The sequence below is a fragment of the Grampus griseus genome (assembly GCF_964374135.1).
Source record: "Grampus griseus genome assembly, chromosome: 6".
Lineage (NCBI taxonomy): Eukaryota > Metazoa > Chordata > Mammalia > Artiodactyla > Delphinidae > Grampus > Grampus griseus.
Genome location: NC_139000.1, coordinates 104171496 through 104192772, shown reverse-complemented (window position 1 = coordinate 104192772; position 21277 = coordinate 104171496). Strand labels below are relative to the sequence as shown.

General features: G+C 46.9%; 1 protein-coding gene across 1 annotated transcript in view; it reads left to right on the top strand.

Annotated features, from left to right (window-relative positions):
- The window catches only part of SCARA5 (scavenger receptor class A member 5), a 117812-nt gene that overhangs the window by 9991 nt on the left and 86544 nt on the right, over window positions 1-21277 (top strand). Inside the window, exon 3 of the mRNA XM_082655907.1 lies at window positions 14613-14741. Within this exon, the coding sequence (XP_082512033.1) occupies window positions 14613-14741 (129 nt within the window). The remainder of the gene's footprint in view (window positions 1-14612; window positions 14742-21277) is intronic.

Sequence of the window (21277 nt, the reverse complement as noted above, 5' to 3'; positions counted from 1 at the left end):
GGTCTCTCAGGAAGCACCCACGCCACTTCTCAGAGACCCCTGGCCTGGACAGTGTTTTTTTTCTAAATTTATTATTTAATTAATTAATTTTTGGCTGCATTAGGTCTTCATTGCTGCGTGCCGGCTTCCTCTAGTTGCAGTGAGCAGGGGCTACTCTTCATTGTGGTGCGTGGGCTTCTTATTGCAGTGGCTTCTCTTGTTGCGGAGCACCGGCTCCAGGCGCACAGGCTTCAGTAGTTGTGGCACACGGGCTTCAGTAGTTGTGTACACGGGCTTCAGTAGTTGTGGCTCGCGGGCTCTAGAGCACAGGCTCAGTACTTGTGGCGCCCGGGCTTAGTTGCTCCACAGCATGTGGGATCTTCCCAAACCAAGGCTCGAGGGGTTCGTGTCCCCTGCATTGGCAGGCAGATTCCTAACCACTCTGCCACCAGGGAAGCCCCTGGACAGTGTTTTAAGTCTGGTTCCTCCTTCTGCTAAAGAAGGCAGAGTTTGGGTTAGTGGGCTTCCTCGTGAAGACTAGATACTAGAGGAAACCAAGCAAGTTCTTTTAGTCCTAATCCCCAAAGAGTACAGTAGGATCTGTAAGAAATATTCTGGGTCCCGAGGGCACCTGGCTCTGTGGCAGGTGTGAGTCTGTCCACCCCCGTACCCCCATCAGAGACAGTACGTCCCTGAGGTTGGCTACCAGAAGAGTCGAGGGGTGCATTTCATTGTTCCTGGTGGAGGATGGCATTCGGTGCAGACTACACATGGCCTCACTCGCCCCGGGCACCTGAGTCCACACAAGGAACTGGGACCTCCTTCATCCAAAGAGGACAGGGTTTTATGGTGCTGCTGGTGAGTGCAGAAATAAAAGGTCTTGGTTCCTGCCCTCAAGGGGCTTAAAGTCCCCAGAAGACACAGACCTCTCATTATAATGTGATTCATTTTCAAATGGAAGTGCAGTTTAGAGGGGAGAGTTTCGGCAGTCTGCCTTGGGAAGGAAGGAAGTTCTGCAAAGTCAGGAGCATGGAGGCGTGTCCTTCCCTTCCCAGCCATGCTCCACTCTATGGATGCAGTGCAGTGGCAGAGTTAGGTTTAACCAGGGTCAGAGTGCTGCCCAGTGAGTGAGAGAGGAAGTCAGAGAGGGACGAGAGAGGGGAGGCTGTGGGAGACAGTGGATGACGTAAATCATGGAATGCAAGTCGGACAAGAAGGGAAGGCTGGATGGGAGACAGGAAGGGTGGTGGAAAGACGGTGGGGTCTGTGGTTAGTAGGTCCTGGTGAGGTCAGGGAATGCCGAGTTGGCGTTCTGGACGGAGGGCACCAGGAAAACCTGAGAGGTAGCTCTCACCTGGGACGCGTGAAATTGGGATTAAGAAAGGGCCTTGATGATTGATAGAGCCAATCAAAATGTCATGTGAGCCACATGTGCAATTTTCAACTTTCTGGTAGCCACACAAAAAGGTAGAGACACAGATGAACCGAATTTAAATACAGGAATGTATTTGCTTCAATCCAGTATATCCAAAACAGTATCAATTCGCTATGTAATCACTGTAAAAGCGATGGAGATATTTATACATGTTTACTCGGGCTGAGCCTTCAAAACCCGGTGTGTATTTTGCATCCCGAGCCCATCTCATTTTTGCCCACATTTCGAGTGCATGAGGGAGAACGTGCCATTAGGAGAGGGAAGGTAAGGACCAGTCAGAACTGGAGATTGAGAGAGAGCGACAGTGAGCGCAGAGATGGGGAGGGTAGCACGTGTCCCTTAGCGCGAGGAGAAGCATACAGTCGTGTGATGTGAGAGCGGGGATTTTTTTTTTTTTTTTGCGGTACGCAGGCCTCTCACTGCTGCAGCCTCTCCCGTTGCGGAGCACAGGCTCCGGACGCGCAGGCTCAGCGGCCATGGCTCACGGGCCCAGCCGCTCCGCGGCATGTGGGATCTTCCCGGACCGGGGCACGAACCCGTGTCCCCTGCATCGGCAGGCGGACTCTCAACCACTGCACCACCAGGGGAGCCCGAGAGCTGGGAGTTTTATGGAGAAGAGAGAGAAGGTTCTGGAAGTAACGAGGAGCAAATAAAACCACCTACTGCACCCTTAGGTCAGTTGCATGAATGTGGGAGAGAGAAATCCATACTTGAGAAGAAAAGGGAAGCAGGGTTCAGTTAGAAGAAGAAAGAACAGGAAATGTTCAAGCAGAGGTTGAGGAAATCAGGGATTTTTGGTTAGCTGGCTGGGACATCTTGGACCACAGTGAGAAGGTTTCAGCAGATGGGGAGGGAGATGTCAAAGGAGAAGAAACAAGGCTGTCTGGGTGTTATGGTGGTTGATGGGGAGCCCTGGGGCTTCTGTGGGGCTGATAGAAGTCAGGATCGAGGACTCAGTGAGGTTGGGGTGCTGGTCTCAGGGCAGAGCTGCTGGCAAGACTGAGTGTTGATGATAGGGGTCTTGCCAGGAGCACACAGCCCTAGGGCACCAGTGCCCCCTTCCCAACCGTGGTGTGTGGGCCAGGGGAGGGGGGCCTTGTCCTGGAGCGCCAGGAGCTCTGGAGATCATTTGGGCTCTTGTGGAGACAGGGAGATCGGGGGAGGCCAAGGGAGGTGGTGGGAAGGGGGCAGGGGTCCTGTAGCGGTGATGATACGATGTGATACATACAAGCGATCGTGATACAATAGTTCCCCTTGAGGGGGCAGCACGCTGTGCTCAGGGCTGCAATACGTTGTCTCCAAAGCACAGGGAGCTCAGCTTGGTGCTCTGTGATGACCTAGATGGGTGGGATGGAGGGGGGCAGGGATGGGAGAGAGATCCAGGAGGGAGGGGATATATGTATACATATAGCTGATTCACTTCGTGGTACAGCAGAAACTAACACAACATTGTAAAGCAACTATACTCCGAGAAAAAAATAATTAAGGTAAATTAAAAAAACACCTCAGGGGTTTCCCTGGTGGCGCAGTGGTTGAGAGTCCGCCTGCCGATGCAGGGGACACAGGTTCGTGCCCCGGTCAGGGAAGATCCCACGTGCCGCGGAGCGGCTGGGCCCGTGAGCCATGGCTGCTGAGCCTGCGAGTCCGGAGCCTGTGCTCCGCAACGGGAGAGGCCCCAACGGTGAGAGGCCCGCCTACAGCAAAACAAAACAAAACAAAACAAAAAAAGCCCACCTCAGGACATATTATTATTCCCAGTTTGTCGATGAGAAGGTAACATCTTAGGTGACGCAAATTGCCCAAGGTCACCCATGTAGTCAGAGGCAGAGCCTGGATTCAAATCCACATCTGCCTGGTCCTCAAACCCCGCCCCTCAGCGTAGCTCACCCTGTTCACTGCGGTTCCAGGACTCAGAGACCCTGGACTTTCAAGAAGTAGGCTGCTGGTGGTGAGGGGCTGAGCGTGGATTCTTGGAGTTTCAGGTTTCAGAGGTGGAGACATCCTGGGGAATGACAAAGCTAGGACGGGGCCGTGGGAATAAATGGCTCTGTTGCAGGAGAGAGATGGAATGAATTATTCTAAGAGGAAATATAAACCCAAATAGGTTTGGACAGGAGCACAAGGACAGGGTCTTAAATGGCTTCAGAGGGAAGCCTGGGACACTATCCTCTACAGACATTAGGTCAGAGAAATGCCCCTCTCTCCCCAGCATCCTCCCCCTTCCCCCCACCATCTCCTGTGGCTTCTGGGCTGGAGTCTAAACTGCATATGCAGAGTTCAGCAGTAGGTTTCGGAAGATATAAACACGGCCATGAAGAGGGAGCCCAGCAGGGTAGGGCTGGCCAGGACCCTGCCCTGCAGACACAGATGCTGGTTAACCTAAGACCCAGCCACAGAGCCGATGGGGGCCCGTGATGGTTCCAGCCTTCCGCACAGTGTCCTGAAGCCCACCTGTTCCCTGGTACCTTCCTATTTCCTGCTATCTGGCTTGAGATTGAGTTCAAGTCAAGACAACCCAAGATGTTCATAGCGGGCAGAAGAAGCCACGTGTTTAGGAAGTCCTGTTAAGAGAGGGGGCTGCAGGGAGGGGCTGGCTGCTGGCCTCCTCTCCTGACACTCCGTGTGGGTGAGTTTCTCCAATTGATGGAGGAGGGACTGGGAAGATAGAACGTACCAGAGACCCGAAGGCGGCAGATGGCAGCAGTCAGGTTGGGAGGGGCAGATTGAAAAGGATTAAGAGGACAGGGGAGACTGGGACAAGTGTCCTGTCTGAAGCTCGCAGGAACCGTTTGATTTACGGCGCTCGGCTCTCCCTGCGTGTTGATTCATAGAGCACTACTCACTCTTAACAGTGTCTCTGTTTGAAAATGATCTCATCGTTTGTGCACGGGTAACAGTGAGCTTGATCTTGTCCCTTTGCCTGGCAAGTTCTGTCTGGGCATCTTGGTTCTCTGGTCCCATTCTGACCTCAGCATATCATGTAGGAATTCCTTTCTTCCCTCTGGAGCTATGATGATCTCCCAAACCTGACCTAAGGGCATCTATTAAAATGTAAATATGGCATCTTAAGTATTCTAAGCATTTCCAGTGTGTCCAGGGGGAGCTGCCTTTCACATGTAGGTTTATGGGGATTGGGGGCGGGGGTGGTCCCTGGATGCTGACAGACTGAAGGTGAAAAGGGCACTGTCTTGCCAGCAGGTGGAAGTAAGAAAAGCCTGCCTACCTGGGGACGCCCAGGGCAGCCCCAGGACCCTCAGCTTGTTGGGTGTGTCCTTTCCCTGCCCTCTGAGGAAGGCCCTCCTGGTAAAGTGTTCTGTTTGTGACCAGGAACATAAAAAAGTTTGTTCCGGCTACTCTATTTCTAGGTAAGTTTTCAAAGCCCCGAAGTTCTTTGTATCTAATTTAGGTCCTAGGTTCTAGGAGATCATGAACCTCTCTTGGAGGGGCAAAACTCTATCACCAAAGGAAACAGCACAACTCCTGGATACAAAGGTGAACTGAGTGGTGGGGAGGAGGACGTTTCCTATCCCGAGGCTCCAAGATGTCAAAGCATCAAATACAGAAACTAGAATACATGGTTATTACAAAAGCCTAAACAATGGCTTGGAAGGCCCAGGAAATTTGTGTTCAGTTTATTAGTCTCGCTTATCTACAAACAGCCTACGGATGTTAATTGAGTATCTGCTATATGCCAGGACCTGTGGGATCCAGAGATGAATCACAGACCCTGTTCTCTGGGAGCTGACCCTCGACAAATGTGTATTTTTATTCATTGACTGATGGGTGCAATTCCGTTCTCATTATTAACGATCCCATTATTGGCCATGATTTCCCAATGAAGCTCTATACCTGACAACTGTTGGTTCTAGGCCTTAGCAGGTGACAGAGGTTCAGAGGGTCTGAGGGCCATCATCTTTGCTCAGATCTGCTGAACTCCCACCTGTGGCCCAGCCTGCACTGCTTCCTGTGCAGAGGCCAGAGCTGGGGGCTTCTGAGCCTGGAGGCTTCAGGGACAGTCCCAGCTCCCTCCCGTACAGATGGCATGGGCTGAGACTTCAGCCTTCCTGTGTTCAAAACCAAACAGCCAGGTGGCCCTTCCAACTCAATTGGTGGTGGGATCTGGGGGAGTGAGACGGGGGTGGGGCGGAGGGTATTAAACCTATCCATTCCTGCCCCGAGGATAAACCAATTCATCAAACCAAGGTGGACCAGGGCATGGGTGGGAGGTTGCTCTAGCAGCCTGGAAAGAGTAATGATTTAAACATGGAAATAGCTGAGCCCTGGCCTCCGCATTGCTAATACATTATCAGATGATTTATTTCCTCTGACAAGGCGCCAGGAGAGGAACTGGGAATCTTTCTGAAAGGGATCCAGAGCCACTCTATGGGAGGAAGGTCTTTGGCCCCTATTTAGGCCGAATCCTGAGCCCACTGTTGTTTTGAGTCTCCCTGCATTGAGACAGCATTTCTTCCAATCCATGCACTGCCCACGTTGGGTAAGAGTATGGGCATCTTCCCCCAGCCCCAGAACCTGCTTCTTCTTCCTGGGACTCCCTGGCCTCTCCCCTCCTCCTGGGTTGCAGGGAGCAGCCAGCTCACCTTGACTGCCCTCTATCCCCTCCCACCTGGCTTTCTCTCTTCATCCCTCAGCCCCAGCTGCAAAATTATATGCACACAAGCCAGGGTCCCTTCCCACTGCTGGTAAATAAGCACACAAGCCCCTGATTGTTCTCAAGAATTTTTATGCAGAGTAACTTGAGAAATAGATGGGGACGGAAAAAATAACAAGTATTGCAGGGAAGTTACAAAATATCTCTAGAAGTACTTGGAGACACTGTCCTAGGTCATCATAACATCTAAATGGAATTAGCTCCACCATCCCTCCCTCTCCTTTCCTTAGAAATGGGATCCCATCGGATCATGCAGAGGACTGTAGTCCCCTTTGTCTGGCGCCCTCACTGGGCTGTCTGCCTTGAAGACCCAGGTGTGTGGTCCAACAGGGCAGAGGTGATCGGTGCTCACCCCACCCCGGCTGGTGGTTTGGGACCCTCCTAGACTCAGGTCAGATGAAACTGCTCTGTAATGTCCCTGCCTCACACCCTCCTCTTCCCTTTATTGAGGAAAAGTAAACAGAGGTCTTCGTGAAAGCCAGAAAGTGGCGCAGCTACAAAGACAGAGGTTATTTGGGGCTGCCTATTACAATGAAAAATGTGAGTGATGAGTAACCAGAGTGAGGATGAGGAAGTCAACCTCGGGAGGGTTTAACAAGATCCCTGGATGGGATGAGCGCCAAGGTCCCTCCCAGCCATAAAACCTTATCTCCACCTGCTGTGTACGAGCTATGGGACCAAAGAGGACGACAACAAGGACAAAAAAAATGGCTGAGTGTTTGTTGTTGGTAAAACTCAGTTAGGTGACAATTGAATGATTTCATCCTGTTTTATTTTTATTTGTTTTTAATGTTGTTTAGACCCAGGTTCTTTGGAAAGAAGTAAATACCCACTTTTATCAGATGCGATTTGTGAGTATTTTTTCAAATGGAAGGAAAATAAATTCAAACAGATGACTCCCCAAATGCCTTAAAATTATGGTTAAGAGATTGAAAGCTCAGTTTTGCAAAGAAAGGCTACACTGATGCAAGGGCTAACTCAGAATGCTTTCTCATGTCTCCCAGCCAATATGGGCCAGAGGCAGGCTTTGAATCTCTCTGCACAGAGCCCCCAAACCATGCTTGTCCCCCTGTGAGTGTCAGGGACCCTCACCTGCCTGATATAGTACAGGGAAACAAAGACCCAGAGGTTCTGATGCTCCCACTAACATTGGGGGACCATCTCACGACTCATCCTCAGCTCAGCTGTCTGGAACCAAGTGGTTTTCAGATAAACTTTCCTTTTCTGTTCGTTAATCCTTGCTCCCAAGCCCTTCGCCACCCTCAGGAAGCAGGATTTTAGCAAAAGCTCTTTAGGGGGCACTCTTGTTCCCATGATTAAAAGGAACCCGTCACAATTTTAACCTCTGGGAATAATACAATAGTTTGAGACACCTCCTTTTGTGTGTGTCTTATTAAAGAGAAATCAAAGTTCAAAAAAAATTAAACGAAGCTCTGATAATAGAAGGACTTTAATTGATTTTCCAAAAATGTGTCTTCACATTGTTTTGATATGACAAATGCCTTACTCCAGAACTGGGTACCTCGATGTCATAGATGCATGATTTCATCATTGAATCAGAACAAGAACGTCCAAGGTTGTGGCTTAGGCCTCTGGATGTCATCTACAGCACCACACGTGATGATGCTGCTCAGCTAGGATTAAGTTCAGTTCCAATGAATTGCTCGCACAGTTCACCTATGTGGGCTCTAAGTGTCTATTCCAAGTCATGGGTGAATAAGGAAAGCCAAGATTTTGTTTATTTTTTCAGACCAAAATTTTGCTCAAAAATTTGTTTTTCAGCCAACAAAAATGTGTCAACTATTTGCATACAACAGCTGTAAGAACCAGTCTTTGCACCAAAAATAAATGACTTACACATGTCTTTTGTTCTTTTTATAAATTTATTTAATTTTTGGCTGCGTTGGGTTCTTGTTGCTGTGCGCGAGCTCTCTCTAGTTGTGGCGAGCGGGAGCTGCTCTTGGTTAAGGTGCGTGGCTTCTCACTGAGGTGGTTTCTCTTGTTGCGGAGCATGGGCTCTAGGTGCGCGGGCTTCAGTAGTTGTGGCATGTGGACTCAGTAGTTGTGGCGCCTGGGCTTAGTTGCTCCGCGGCATGTGGGATCTTCCCGGACCAGGGCTCGAACCCATGTCCCCTGCATTGGCAGGCGGATTCTTAACCCCTTCGCCACCAGGGAAGCCCCACATATCTTTGTTCTTGCAAAGAACCTTGTTGCGGTTCTGCTGTGTGCTGGTTGATGGGTAGGGAAATGGGTGAGTCTCAGAGGACCTTTAGACAGCAGGGCAGGGAGAGATGGAAATCGACAATTGTGAATAATGAGGTTAGTATCAGAGATGAGGGCAAGGTTCTGACGTGGTTATTTCAATGGCACTTAATCCTTAACATTTTACCTTCTAGATTATTCTTAATCTTGACCATCTAAAAAGTTTGGTTTTGCTTCTCTATAAGTGAATTCTTCTATGGAGGGCATCAACTTTTTCTCCACAACTTGCACTGAACTGTGATTTAATTACTTTTACTAAAGTCAGTGATTCTCAGAATGTGACTATATACGACAGTGGTATTCAAGGTGACATATGGGTGTGAATTTGTTATTTTAATAGTTAGATATTTATTTTAAAGGAATAAGTACCATTTATTTATTCCATTAATAATAATGGAATAGGAAGATACTAATTTTCCACTTATGAGGATGATATAAAATTTCCTTCTTACATAAATTTAAGTTAAAAAAAAAAGTGGAGTGAGAAAGAAAATAATAGCCCAGGGGTACTCAGCTACGGGAAAGTTGTGCAGCTACATGTAGATGGGTGTTTAGCGGTGGGGAAACCACCCATCGGGCTGCTTCTAGCCATTCATCACCAAGCACGGTTCCACACAACATCTCCCAGCCTGGCCTTCGGAACCCAGTCTGCAAGTCACTTTGTACGTACTTTTTAGTTCCTATTTGCCCTTTTAGAGTCACTGTCTTCTCCAACCTCTTGAGCCTCCTTCTCTTGGCTTCCTGATCGTCTGAGATGTCACCCGCCTTTCTGGGGGCCACTGCAAGATGAAAACCTTTCTCTTGATTCTCCCAGATCTTGGAAGAGTTTTTGTTTTGTTTTCTTGGTGCCATTCTCTCCCTCGATCTGGTTCTGTGTGTGAGCATGTCTGCAAACAACGACTATGTTTAATAACTAACAGCTTGGTCTGGTACTTTCCTCAGAACAGTTCTCACACGGAAGAAGAAAGTTTTCTTCTTCAAGTCAGTTTTCAAATTTCTGATAGCTATAAATCAGACGATAAAGCTGGAGAGAAAGATAACGGATTTCAGCCCATCTACAAAAGCCTGTCCTTCAAAGCCCTGCTGAGTTGCTGCCTCTTCAAGGCAGACCCTGAGATGACCTGCAACACAGAAGGACTCACTGCCTCTGCAGTGCCATGCTTTGCTTGTGCCATATCGCCCCTCTACACCTGCTTCATTCACACTTGTGTGATAGTTATCAGTTTATATGTCTTCTTCCCCTCGGGTGTGAGCATCTGAAAGGCAGTGATTGTATCTTCATCTCTCATTCAACAGATATTTTCTGTGTGTCTGCTGTGTGCCAGGCACTGGTTTAGGAACTGGAAAGTTGGACGTGAATGACACTGACAAAATCTCTCCCTCACACAGCTTGTTATATTTGTATTTCCCAATGTCTACCATAGTGTATTAGTTATCTACTGCTGCGTAACAAATGACCCCAAACCTTAGCAGCTTAAAACAACAAAATTTGTTATCTCACTCCGTTTCTGAGGAAGCCATGTGTGTGCAAGGAAATCCAAGATTTTGTTTATTTTTTCAGATCCAAAATTCTGCTCAGAAAATATGTGTATCCACATAGTCCAATCTGGCAGAAATCTGGGAGCAGCTTAGATGGGTTGTTCTGGCTCAGGGTCTCTCATGAGACTGCTGTCAAGATCTCAGCCAGGGTGTAGTCATCTGAAGGCTTGATTTGGCTGGAGGACCTGCTTCCAGACTCACTCACGTGGCTGTTGGCTGAAGGCCTCTGTTCCTTACCGTGTAGATTCTCCATAGTGTATTCATGACATAGTGGCTGGCTTCCCCCCATATGAATATTTCAAGAAAGAGAAAGAGTAAGCAAGAAGGAAGCTGCAGTGTCTTTTGTCTCATCTCAGAAGTGACCCACCATCACTTCTGCCATATTCTACTGGTCACACAAGCCAATCCTGGTACAGTGCAGAAGGAGACTATACAAGGGGATGGGATCATCTGGGGCCACCTTGAAGGCTGGCTACCACAGTAGGGCTACCACAGTAGGACAGTGGATGTTCAATAAAAGTCTGTTAGAGTTTTTACCCCAACAATCCATAAGTCAAAACCTTTACTGAGACTTCCCTGGTTGTCCAGTGGTTAAGAATCTGCCCTCCACTGCAGGGGACGTGGGTTCGATCCCTGGTTGGGGAACTAAGATCCCACATGCCTCGGGGCAACGGAGCCTACGCTCTCTAGAGCCCGCGCCACAACTAGAGAGGAGCCTGAGTGCTGCAACAAAGATCCCTCAACTAAGACACAATGCAGCCAAATAAATATATATTTTTAAAAAACCTTTACTTTTTAAAAATAGACTAACTTTTAGAGCAGTTTTAGGTTTACAACAAAATTAAGTGTAAATTACAGAGAGTTTCCATGTACCACCTGCCCCACATGTGCACAGCTTCCCTTATAATCAACATTCCCCACCAGGGAGGTGCATTTGTTACAACTGATGAACCTACACTGACATGTCATTATCGTGCAAAGTCCATAGTTTACATTAGGGTTCACTCTTGGTGTTGAGCATTGTATGGGCTTAGACGAATGTATAATGACATGTATCCATCATTACAGTATCACACAGAGGAGTTTTACCTCCCTGAAAGTCCTCCGTACTCCACCTGTTCATCCCTCCCCACTCCCAACCCCGGCAACCACTGATCTTATTACCGTCCCCATAGTTTTGCCTTTTCCAGAATGTCATAAATCTGGAATCATACAGTAAGTAGCTTTTTCAGATTGGTGTCTTTTACTTACTAATCGGCACTTAAGCTTCCTCCATGTCTTTTCATGGCTCATTTCTTTTACTTTTTTAAAAAAACAAATGAGCATACTGTTTTTACTGATTGCATTGTTTTGGAGTGTTTTCAATCTTCCACCAAGCTTAAATAATTTGAATGGTCTACTCAGCTAACATGCTGCTGCTATGTTATAGTAAAAAGTCAATAAATGTGTTTTGGGCAGATTTAGTAACTTGTCTTTCCCCTAAATTGTCTTCTTTCCCTTACAATCATATTCTCTAGCCATCTTGCCAGAAACATTCAATGAAGTTCCGCTTGTGGAACGGAAGATCACTGAATGTTTCTGCAAAATCTCTATTTGAAACCCTTTTTACGTTCTATCTAGAATGGATTTTGTGTAATGCGCAAGGTAATTGAGTCTTGCTAAGGGGACTGAGCTCTCTCAGAGGAAGGTCTATGTTGTGTGTGTAAGTTGATGAAGGGACATGTCACCAGGGGTGCTTGCTATTAGACAGAAGCCTCAGGTAGAGGAGAAGGGAACTACTCTTTTTTGATGGGGAAAAAATAGAACTATATCATTGCAGTTCGCCCCACTCTTACAATGAGCTGGCAATACACGTGCAAGCAACGGGGCAAAATGCACGTTAGCAGTCTTCTTGGCTGTGTGATTTTCCTCCCCCATTCTGCCAAATATTGAAAGTTAGTACAGACTTGACAATAAAGGGATGATGTTCTAATTAGTGGGAGTAAAGGAAAAGTAGCCCTTGCTCTTGTGACTGATTGGTTTAGGAAAATGTTTTCATTCCTAGAGGATGGAAGGGGTCCTGATTGCTTTGTTTTCCTCCCCAAGGTGAAAAATTTCAAACTGAATGACAATTAGCACTAATCTAGCACTTTATAAATCGTTAAGTAGCCTTACTAGTCAACCCGTGAATGTGTGTTGCTTTCACTTAATCCGTTCCTGTATTAATGTTCAGCTTACAAAACAGACTGCCTCGAGCTCAGGCAAAGTGTTAATATAATGTCTTGTGTCTCAATAAAAAAGTTATGTGCAAAAAATTATATCAACATCTTTTTGAGAGAATGATTTCTTTTTGTAATGAACAAGAAATAGAACATTTCAGTGAAACTGGAACAGTTAACAGCATACGGTTAAACTTAATTAAACCTTCAAGGGAAATAAGAAGAGGATCAAACAAAGGCAACAAATGAAGAAGCCCAAGATGGATTGGGGATAAACACAAGGACAATAGCATTTCAACCTGGGTGTCTTCTGACCCCTCCCAGTAGCTAGACTGCCATTATTCTCATCATTATGTCAAGAAAAGCAGGGATGAGGAGAGCTGGAACAACCATCGCAATAAAGATACTAATATTTGTATAATACACTATGCTATGCCTACCGCTTTGACTCTCAAGGGAAAAAAACTGTTCTCTAAGAGTTGCAATCCGCCAGCCAGCGGCTCTCATGAGAAAAAAAAAAAAGACAAAATGCTACAAGAAGCTTGCGTATTTAGGAGCAAAACAGGTTATAGATCCTACTGTGTGGAAAGAGATAGAAAATTCTGAAAAAGAAGATTTAGGGTGAGTTAGAAAGATGTGCAGGTCTTTGTGGAAAATCAGGTTAAGTCTAGAAAAATTGCTAACATTTAAGTGTTGATGAGAACGGTAACTGAATTTGTATTTCTCGACAACTTGTTCCAAATCGTACCCGATGTTTTACGGAAATATTATGTAATAGTCCTACTTAGCTGTTTTAACAACAGCATTTTCAATAAAATGGAGTAAATGCGTGGGAAAATGTTCCTCACTGAACAATACCTCTGGAGAGCCAGGGCACCAGCGTGGTCACCGCCATTTCCCTTGTGGTCACCAAACCTCCTGAAGGCCGTGCAGGTGGCCGTGTTACCTGAGAGGTGATAAGGAGCCTCCGAAGCACCTCAAAGGTTTTCTGACTCTCAATTATTTCATCATCTGCTGTCAGCCTTTTCCGGTTCCCACCCATGCCTCTATGCGCGATGTTCTCCAGTTGGCAATAGTCTCCCTTGCAGGGGGTGGAGAATGTGCATAATAGGGACATGTGTACTTTGAAAAAAAAATGCCCTCCATAGATTCTTTTTTAAAAAATTAATCAATTAATTAATATTTTGGCTGTGTTGGGTCTTCATTGCTGTGCGTGGGCTTTCTCTAGTTGCGGCGAGCGGAGGCTACTCTTCGTTGCGGCGCGCGGGCTTCTCATTGCGGTGGCTTCTCTTGCTGTGGAGCACGGGCTCTAGGCTCATGCGGGCTCAGTAGTTGTGGCTCACGGGCTTCGTTGTTCCGTGGCATGGGGGATCTTCCCGGACCAGGGCTTGAACCCGTCTCCCCTGCATTGGCAGGCGGATTCTTAACCACTGTGCCACCAGAGAAGTCCCCCCTCCATAGATTCTTACCTGCCGTGCTGGGGGTCAGGGTGGGACGGCATCCCTTCCTCTCCATTGTCAGCTGACAGAGCAGGCGGACGTTGGTAAGCTTGCTGGCCTCTGCACCAGCCATCTGAAGGCTGCCTCGAAGGAGAAGTCCAGTGGAAAGAGGACAGAGAGTCAGGGCACCTGGGTCCTCACCCAGGGTTTGTCACTAACATTTGCTGTCCTTCATCTGTAAACAGAAGGGGTTGTACTAGACAATCCATAAGTTCCATTAGAACTCTGATATTTTGCTGTTCCATTTTGGCCAGAACCTGGTGAGCCTTGTGTAGTTTCACGGGATGAAGTTAGGTACTATGTTTTCCTGTAAATCTTAACCCGAGGTTGTAAACTGGTGGTTGGATCCGGCACGTAAATGTGTTTTGTTTTGTTTACGCTCCCTAGTGGTTTTTTTGTTTTTTGTGTTTTTTTTCTCTAATTAGTTGTCAACACTTAAAAAAAGGGAGATTTCTCCAAATCACTTCTGACTTGTCTTGAAGCCAGAAGTGGTTTGGGTTTGGAGAAGTGATTTTTGGATCTGCCAACGCCCGGCCCTTCTTCCTGCATGGCAACCTCTTCCAGACTGGGCATGCACTGTTGGGTTCCCCAGGCCCACCTGGCCCACATCCCTTCCAGGCCACTGTTAGAAGCTGGAGTTTGCAACCTCTTTCTAAAATTCTCTCCATCTTCTCCTGATCACATGGGACAATAACACTTTATAAAGGACACATATTCCAGCCTATTTGAGCTTTCTCTGTGGCTTGGACTGGCTCTAGGAGGTGGGTTTGCGTGGTCTCGTGAGCTGTGGGCATGCCTGTCTGGCTAGTTCGTGAGCACAGAGGATGGGAGGAGAGATAGAAGCAGAAAAGCTTCTCACGATTCAGAAAAGCTTCCCACCATTCCAGCTGCATTACAGATGTGCAGAAGTTGTGTGACAGGTTCCATGTGGACATCTGCATGCATCAGGGAGAGATGAGACCAAAAGAGAAAAAGGGCTTTGGGGATTTTCAAATGTCTTTTTCCCTCTTCTTCTTACCCTTATTGTGTAGGTCCGTGCCACAAAGGACGGGCGGGTGGCTGCTGCACCCAGCTGGGCTCCCTGTCGGCCCTGAAGCATGCAGTCCTTGGGCTCTACCTGCTGGTCTTCCTGATTCTCGTGGGCATCTTCATCTTAGCAGGTAAGAGCATCGTTTCCCATCCTGGCCTTTAAGGAGGTGAACGAGAAGTGAGAGCAGATGGGAAAACTGGGGAGCTGGAGCTCTTCTTCCCCACAGTCAGGAACTCAAACACTGCTTTTCTCACCATGGAAACCACAAAGGAGGAAGCTGTCTGGTCTTTCCAACCAGGCATGAGTCTGAGTATCATTGCCTGCTCTGTGTGGGGTGAGGAGCTGGCAGGGGCTATATGAGCACGGGAAATCTCTTGAGTAGAGACCTAGCTGCTCCAGGTGGCTTCTGCCTTGTCCTGCCTCATAGTGTGATGCTGTGCGTTACACTGGGCCTCCCTAGAGCTCTGCACTATGGTTCATACTGAGCAGGCTGGGCCCCCTGTCCTGGGATGTGATGAAAAGAGTTATGAGACACTTTGTTGCTGAGGCTAATCAGGGTCATGGTAAACCTGCTGCCCCTTTGTGATTACTGGGGGTGGGATGAGCTTGCCCCAGGTCAGCCGGGCTCTTCTCCCCAGTTTCTGTCTGTAGAACAGGCTAGTGACAGGCTGGACTTTGGACCATGTCCTCTAGGCCAGAAGCAGAGCTCATGGACCCAGGAAGGGATCAGATGGAAGATCCCATGCTTTGATCAGCCCAGCTCACACACAGGTCAGACCACCATGATGGAGATGGTGGAGCAGATAGGGACAGAGACTGTGGTGGTCTCTCCTGACTCCCACCCAGAGGGAGAGAGGCTCAATTCCCACCTACCTTGATGGAGGTATATAAGGCTTGACAAAGTGAGGCCAAGGGATGCTAGGATTGGAGACACTGCCAAATAAGACCCAGGGGCTCCCCTCCTGGAGCTTCCAGTCTAGGGGAGGAGGTGGGAACACAGAGGTAGAGCCCTGTCTCAAGGCAGAATGCGACAGGGACTATGATGGGGCCTTTGATGTTGACACACAAGTGCTGTGGTGACCCAGAGGAGATGTACACAGAGCAAGTGTGGGTGTTGCATGGAGGGGCCGGGGTGGGTACGGGGAATGTAGTCAGAGAAAGGCTGCTGGCCAGACAGAGCTGACTTGGAGTGCAGAGGGTGGGGTCCTTGACTTAACTCTTAATTCCTGCCCTTAACTCTAGTAATATGGAGGCTAAGCCCTTGCGAATGACCCCTCACTAGAAATCCCTGGTCTCGTGTCACTTTCTGTCAAGTGAGACTAGTCACTTGGGCCCGGTGATGGGATATTCAATGCTGCCTTTGCCCTCAGATTCCCACACTCGGGGCAAAGGGCATCACTAGGGGTGGTGTCTGTCCCATTAACCATTGACCTGGGTTGGGGGGCAGCCAGCAGCAACAATGAGAGAAACTAATGATTCGTCCAAGGGATGATGTCCAGCCAGAGGATTCTTTGAACATGTTCTTGGGCTGCTCAGTGAGAGATTGGGATCTGGGTTTTGTGGGCTTGGCAGCCATGACCATAACAAATTTACAAAATTTTTGGACAGTGTTTCAGCCCGGCAGGAAAGCTGGGCTATGGTATTACAACTACTCTGTTGAACAAGAATTTTTAGGTGACAGAAGAGGGTCTAAAGGAGAGAGCCAGGCTGGTGGGGACCCTGGAGCAGGTCTCTGGAGGCCTGGAAGGCCTGGAAGGGCATCATCTCTTGGGTTTCAGGGGAATGAAAGTTCTCTTCCGGGGTCTGAAGGGCTGCCATGTGGAAAAGGACAGACATATTCTGTGTGGTCTCAGAGGGTAGAACTAAGTGAATGGGTGGATTTTGTAAAGAGACAAATTCCCATTCAAAATAGAGGAGACTTTCTAACAAGAAGTGGTACCCAGCACAATGCAGAGAGGCTCTTCTCCGGGCTTGGAGGTCGAATGGGATTTATGATGATGTTCTGGAAGTTTCAGAAAGGAGGGTGGAGCATGGTTTCCTAATGTAATGGAAACATTGCCTTGCTTCCTGTTATTCCATGTGGAAATCTGGGGAGGATTTTGATCATCATAATTACCTTTGAACCTGAAGTTTATGAGTACCAGATTGCCTGTGTGGAATGAAAATTTGGGGTGGATTGGAACTGATCTGATGAAACAGAGCATCAGACTTTATCTCTTTGCTCTGTGGCCTGGCCACTGTCACCCTCCCAGTTTCTTGTCCGGAAAATCATGTTGGCCTCTGGGAGAGGTTTGAGGAGGGTAGCCAGTGAAAAACTATCGTCACCAGCTACCCCTTCCCTAGGGAGAGGACTTAGGAATGTGGTGGATGAGTCCAGGGTTCTTCAAAGAGGCCCTGCCTGATGTTGGGTAGGACGTTTCTTCAGATTACCCTGATTGAAGACCTCCAGGGATGCTCCTTTTCAAAAACACCAAGATGGTGGGGAGATGCATGGTTCAGTGTAAACCAGAGCTAGCCTGGCCTTTTCTTAGGTGTCCTGCTGTGGCTGCTTCCTCATTTGGGGCAGAACTTGCTCTCCAGTGCCCTACTGAGGTCACCTTTCATAGGAGGTACTATGGTCTGAATTGTGTCCCCTCCAAAATTTATATATGAAGCCCTAACCCACAGTGTGATGGTATTTGGATGTGGGGCCCTAGGGGGCTAATTAGGTCATGAGGGTGGGGCCCTTATGATGGGGTTAGTGGCCACATAAGAAGAGGGGAGAGAGACACAGAGAGAGAGAGAGAGATCTCTGCCATGTGAGGACACAGGGAGAAGGGGCCATCTGAAGCCAGAAGGAGAGTCCTCACCAACAACCAAATCTGCCTGCACTTTGATCTTGGACTTCCCAGCCTCTACAACTGCGACAAATAAATTTCTGTTGTTTAAGCCACCTGGCCTATGGTATTTGGAGGTGGGGCACTAGGGAGCTAATTAGGTCATGAGGGTGGGGCCTTGTTATAGCAGCCCTAGCTAAGACAAGAGGAGTTCTGTATGAACTACTCTTAGACTTCAAAACCTCCTCGTCGTCGACACAAAGCTCATACATCTGACAATTGGATGACAAAATTAACCACTGCAACCAAGTGCCATGTCTGAATACCTGATTGGTAACACTTGATTGAAGTACAGATGCCTGCTCTTACTTCAATATTACCAAATTATAGTCTCACTGCATAAAAATATTACTCATAAAATCTCTCATGGGATTTCTCTTGAATCCGTTCTCTATCCAAGTATTCGAAATAAAAGACAAATACTATATCTGTGTTTATGCAGCATCTCAGCATCCCCTCTCAGGTTAATCCAGCCATTGTCCAAACTATGTACTCATTTGGGCTTTCTACCCGCCACCTAACTCTACATTCCTGACCAGCATCCTCTTGGGAGCTTTCCTCTGATATTCCCACACCATCACTGGGTTCTATGCCCACAGTCTTCCATCATCTCCCAAGAAGGTGGCATCGGTCCAATCTTCCCAAATTCCTCTAGGCCTTTCTATGTCTTCAACCCACTTTACCTGGACTGATGGTTTCCTATTATGTTTTTGTTCTGTTCCAGTGTTCATTTGGGGACAGTAAAGACTCTCAGGCTTAAGTTCATGAACAAGAGAATTGAGATTGGATGGTCATATGGTCAGGAGGTCCTCCATCTAGCACTTTATGGAAGATGTCCTCTGTGATGGAGTTCAAGGGTTAGAGGAGGTTCAACCTTATCCATGACTATTGTGGGACATCACTGTGGTGACAAAGGGTGGTCATCAGGAACTACCTCTTCCTCCCCTTGCCTGCCATGGCTCCATTGAAGAATTTGAACTCCCACTGTGACATGAAACAGCAGAAAGGGGACGTGTCAACATCTGGGGATCTAATTTGGTGGAAAGCTGGAGCATTACAGCAATCCAGACTATAGAGTTGGACCAGGGAGAGCTCCTGGTGAACTAAGGGCTCCTATCATGCCTTAATTTAATCCTTTCTTAATAGCAGTCAGCCATTGCCATCAACATCCTCAATAAGTACTTAACTTCTGCATGAGTGCTTAGTGGGTTTAGGACAACAGAGCAAGCCCTGGTGTCTTAGTCTGTTCAGGGTGCTTTGACAAACTACCACAGACTGGGTGGCTTAAACAACAAGTATTTACTTCTCACAATTCTGGAGGCTGGGAAGTCTGAGATCAAGGCACTGGCAGACTCCATGTCTGGTGAGAGCCCACTTCTGGTTCATAGATGGCCGTCATTTTGCTGTGTCCTCACATGGAAGAAAGGGCTAAGGATTTCTCAGGGGTCTCTTTTATAAAGGCACTAATCCCATCCTCAGGACCCCACCCTCATGACTTAATTATCTCCCCAAGGCCCCACCTCCTACTACCATCCCTTTGGGGGTTAGGATTTCAACATATGAATTTGGGAGGAACAAAAACATTCAGCCTATAGCTACGGAACAAAAGATGTAATTCTTGCTCTGGGAGGATTTAAAATCCTAACACACGTACACATTAGGACGGTGTGATGTAGCTAAGGCTCCGTGCCAAATTCTGCAAAGGAGAGCCTGATTCTCAAGAGCTGGAGAGGTTGGGGCAGCCTCAGCCTGGGAGAGCTGAACACCAAGTGACCCAAATGTTGTTTAAATTGAGCACCCCCCTTTTTAGATCACGTTGTTTCAAGGAGGTCTGTCACAATCTGGGAACAGCATGCTCAGAGCCCACATCCCTTGATACGGCAGATTACTGATACTATCGTGCATCTTGGAATTTAGAGCGTGATGCCCTCAGCCTTTTCTGGGACACTCTGTCAGAAACAGCACATGCGATTTCATCCTGTGCTTATTGTGAGGGTGCCCTTGAGGACATTGTTTGTTCTGTTAGATAACATCAACTAAGAGGACCCGTGGAGAAAGTATTTTCTGTCTTAGTCTCAGAAGGAGAAATACTGTTCCTGAGGAATTAGTTTGTTTTCACCTGAAGGAAACTGTGGATCTGAAAGTCATTAAAATCACTTTTGGGGCGGTAGTTAATGCAAGCTGAGAGTGAATTGTCATCCCTTTGTAAGATGTGTGGATTTGTAGGCAATTAAAATGGAAACCTGGAGACATCTCTGGTCCACCCACAGCAAGTGTATGGACCTCCAGGAAAATGTTTTTCTGCTAGTCTCATTCTTACCTTCATTTAGTGTCTCTAACTTGTTCTTCCTTTATCTTGTTCTCATCTACTGTTATTTTAGAATATTTTATGTATCCTCATAAACTGTCTTAATCCTTTTTGGAACAAGGAAGGGTATTATGCCCAGTTTTGTCTTTTAAAATTAATTCTGCCTACTCTATTCAATTCTGCAAGTGCATGATTTTGTAAATATGTGAATGAATGAATGAACGAATGAGACAAGGTACCTTAGAGGGGGTCTTAGTTGTGGAAAAAAGATGATGATTTCAGTTTTAGCCAAATATCTAAATGACATGGTAATTATGGACTCACCATCAGGTACCCTTGGCTAACAGAAGAAGTAGGTGTGTAATTATATTAAGACACACACATCATGGTATCTACTGTATTGGCATTACAGCATTTAGGGAGAACATTAGGATAGAGAGGGTCATGTAGTACCTTATGCTGGTTAACACCACAGACTCTGAAGCCAGCCTGTTTGAGTTTGAATTCCCCATTCTCTGTTACCAGCTATGTGATGTTAACCAAGTGACATAAATTTTTCTGCCTGAGTTTCTTCGTCTGAAAATGGGAGAAGTAATTGTACTTGCCTCTTTGGGTTCTTATGAGAGTTAAATAAGTTAATATATCTAAAGCGCTTAGAGAAGCGCCTGGCACACATTCAACATGATAAAAGTAGTAGCTATTATTGTTATTATTGTAGTAGTACTACGCCTACTGTCAGTATTATGACTTTTGCTTCTTCTTGGTTTTCTCTGCAGTCAGTTAAGCTTGATAACATAAACTGAGAGTCAGAAAAACTTGGGTCTGTAGTCCCACTTCATCCATTAACACCCTGTAATCTCAGGAGAAATCACTTTGCTGTCTGAACCTTTGTACACTCATTTACAAAATGAGCAGGTTGGATGAGATCAGTGTTTCTCAAACTTTTTGACCATGACCTACATTAAGAAATACATTTTACATGACAACTATTTCACACATATATTCATAACTGAAATAATCTTAAATGTGTGATGAATGCTGATGATTTTCTATTCTGTTCACTTAACAAACAATGGTCACAACTCACACATTTTTTTCATGATCCACGAATGGGGTACAAAGTAAAGTCTGGAACACAATGGGCTAAATGATAGCTCTATTATTCTATGTGTCTTTCAAACATTCTAAGAGAGTAGCTATGTTCTCTTTGGCTTGTGGGTTTTGAGAGTAAATTTCTGGGTTCAAGTCCAGGCTGTGCCTCTGAATGTTTCTGTAATCTTGGGGCAAATCATTTAACCTCTCACATCCTCAGTGTCCCCACCTATTGCATGCGATGACAATGGTACCTAGCCCCCTAGGGTTGTCGTGAGGATGAAATTAATCCATGCATGAAAACTCTTCGTGCCCGGCACATTCTGTCAGAATAGCAAAGGATTAGAAACCTCCTCATTTAGCCTGAGCACCCAGTGGTTTTGTGTACAA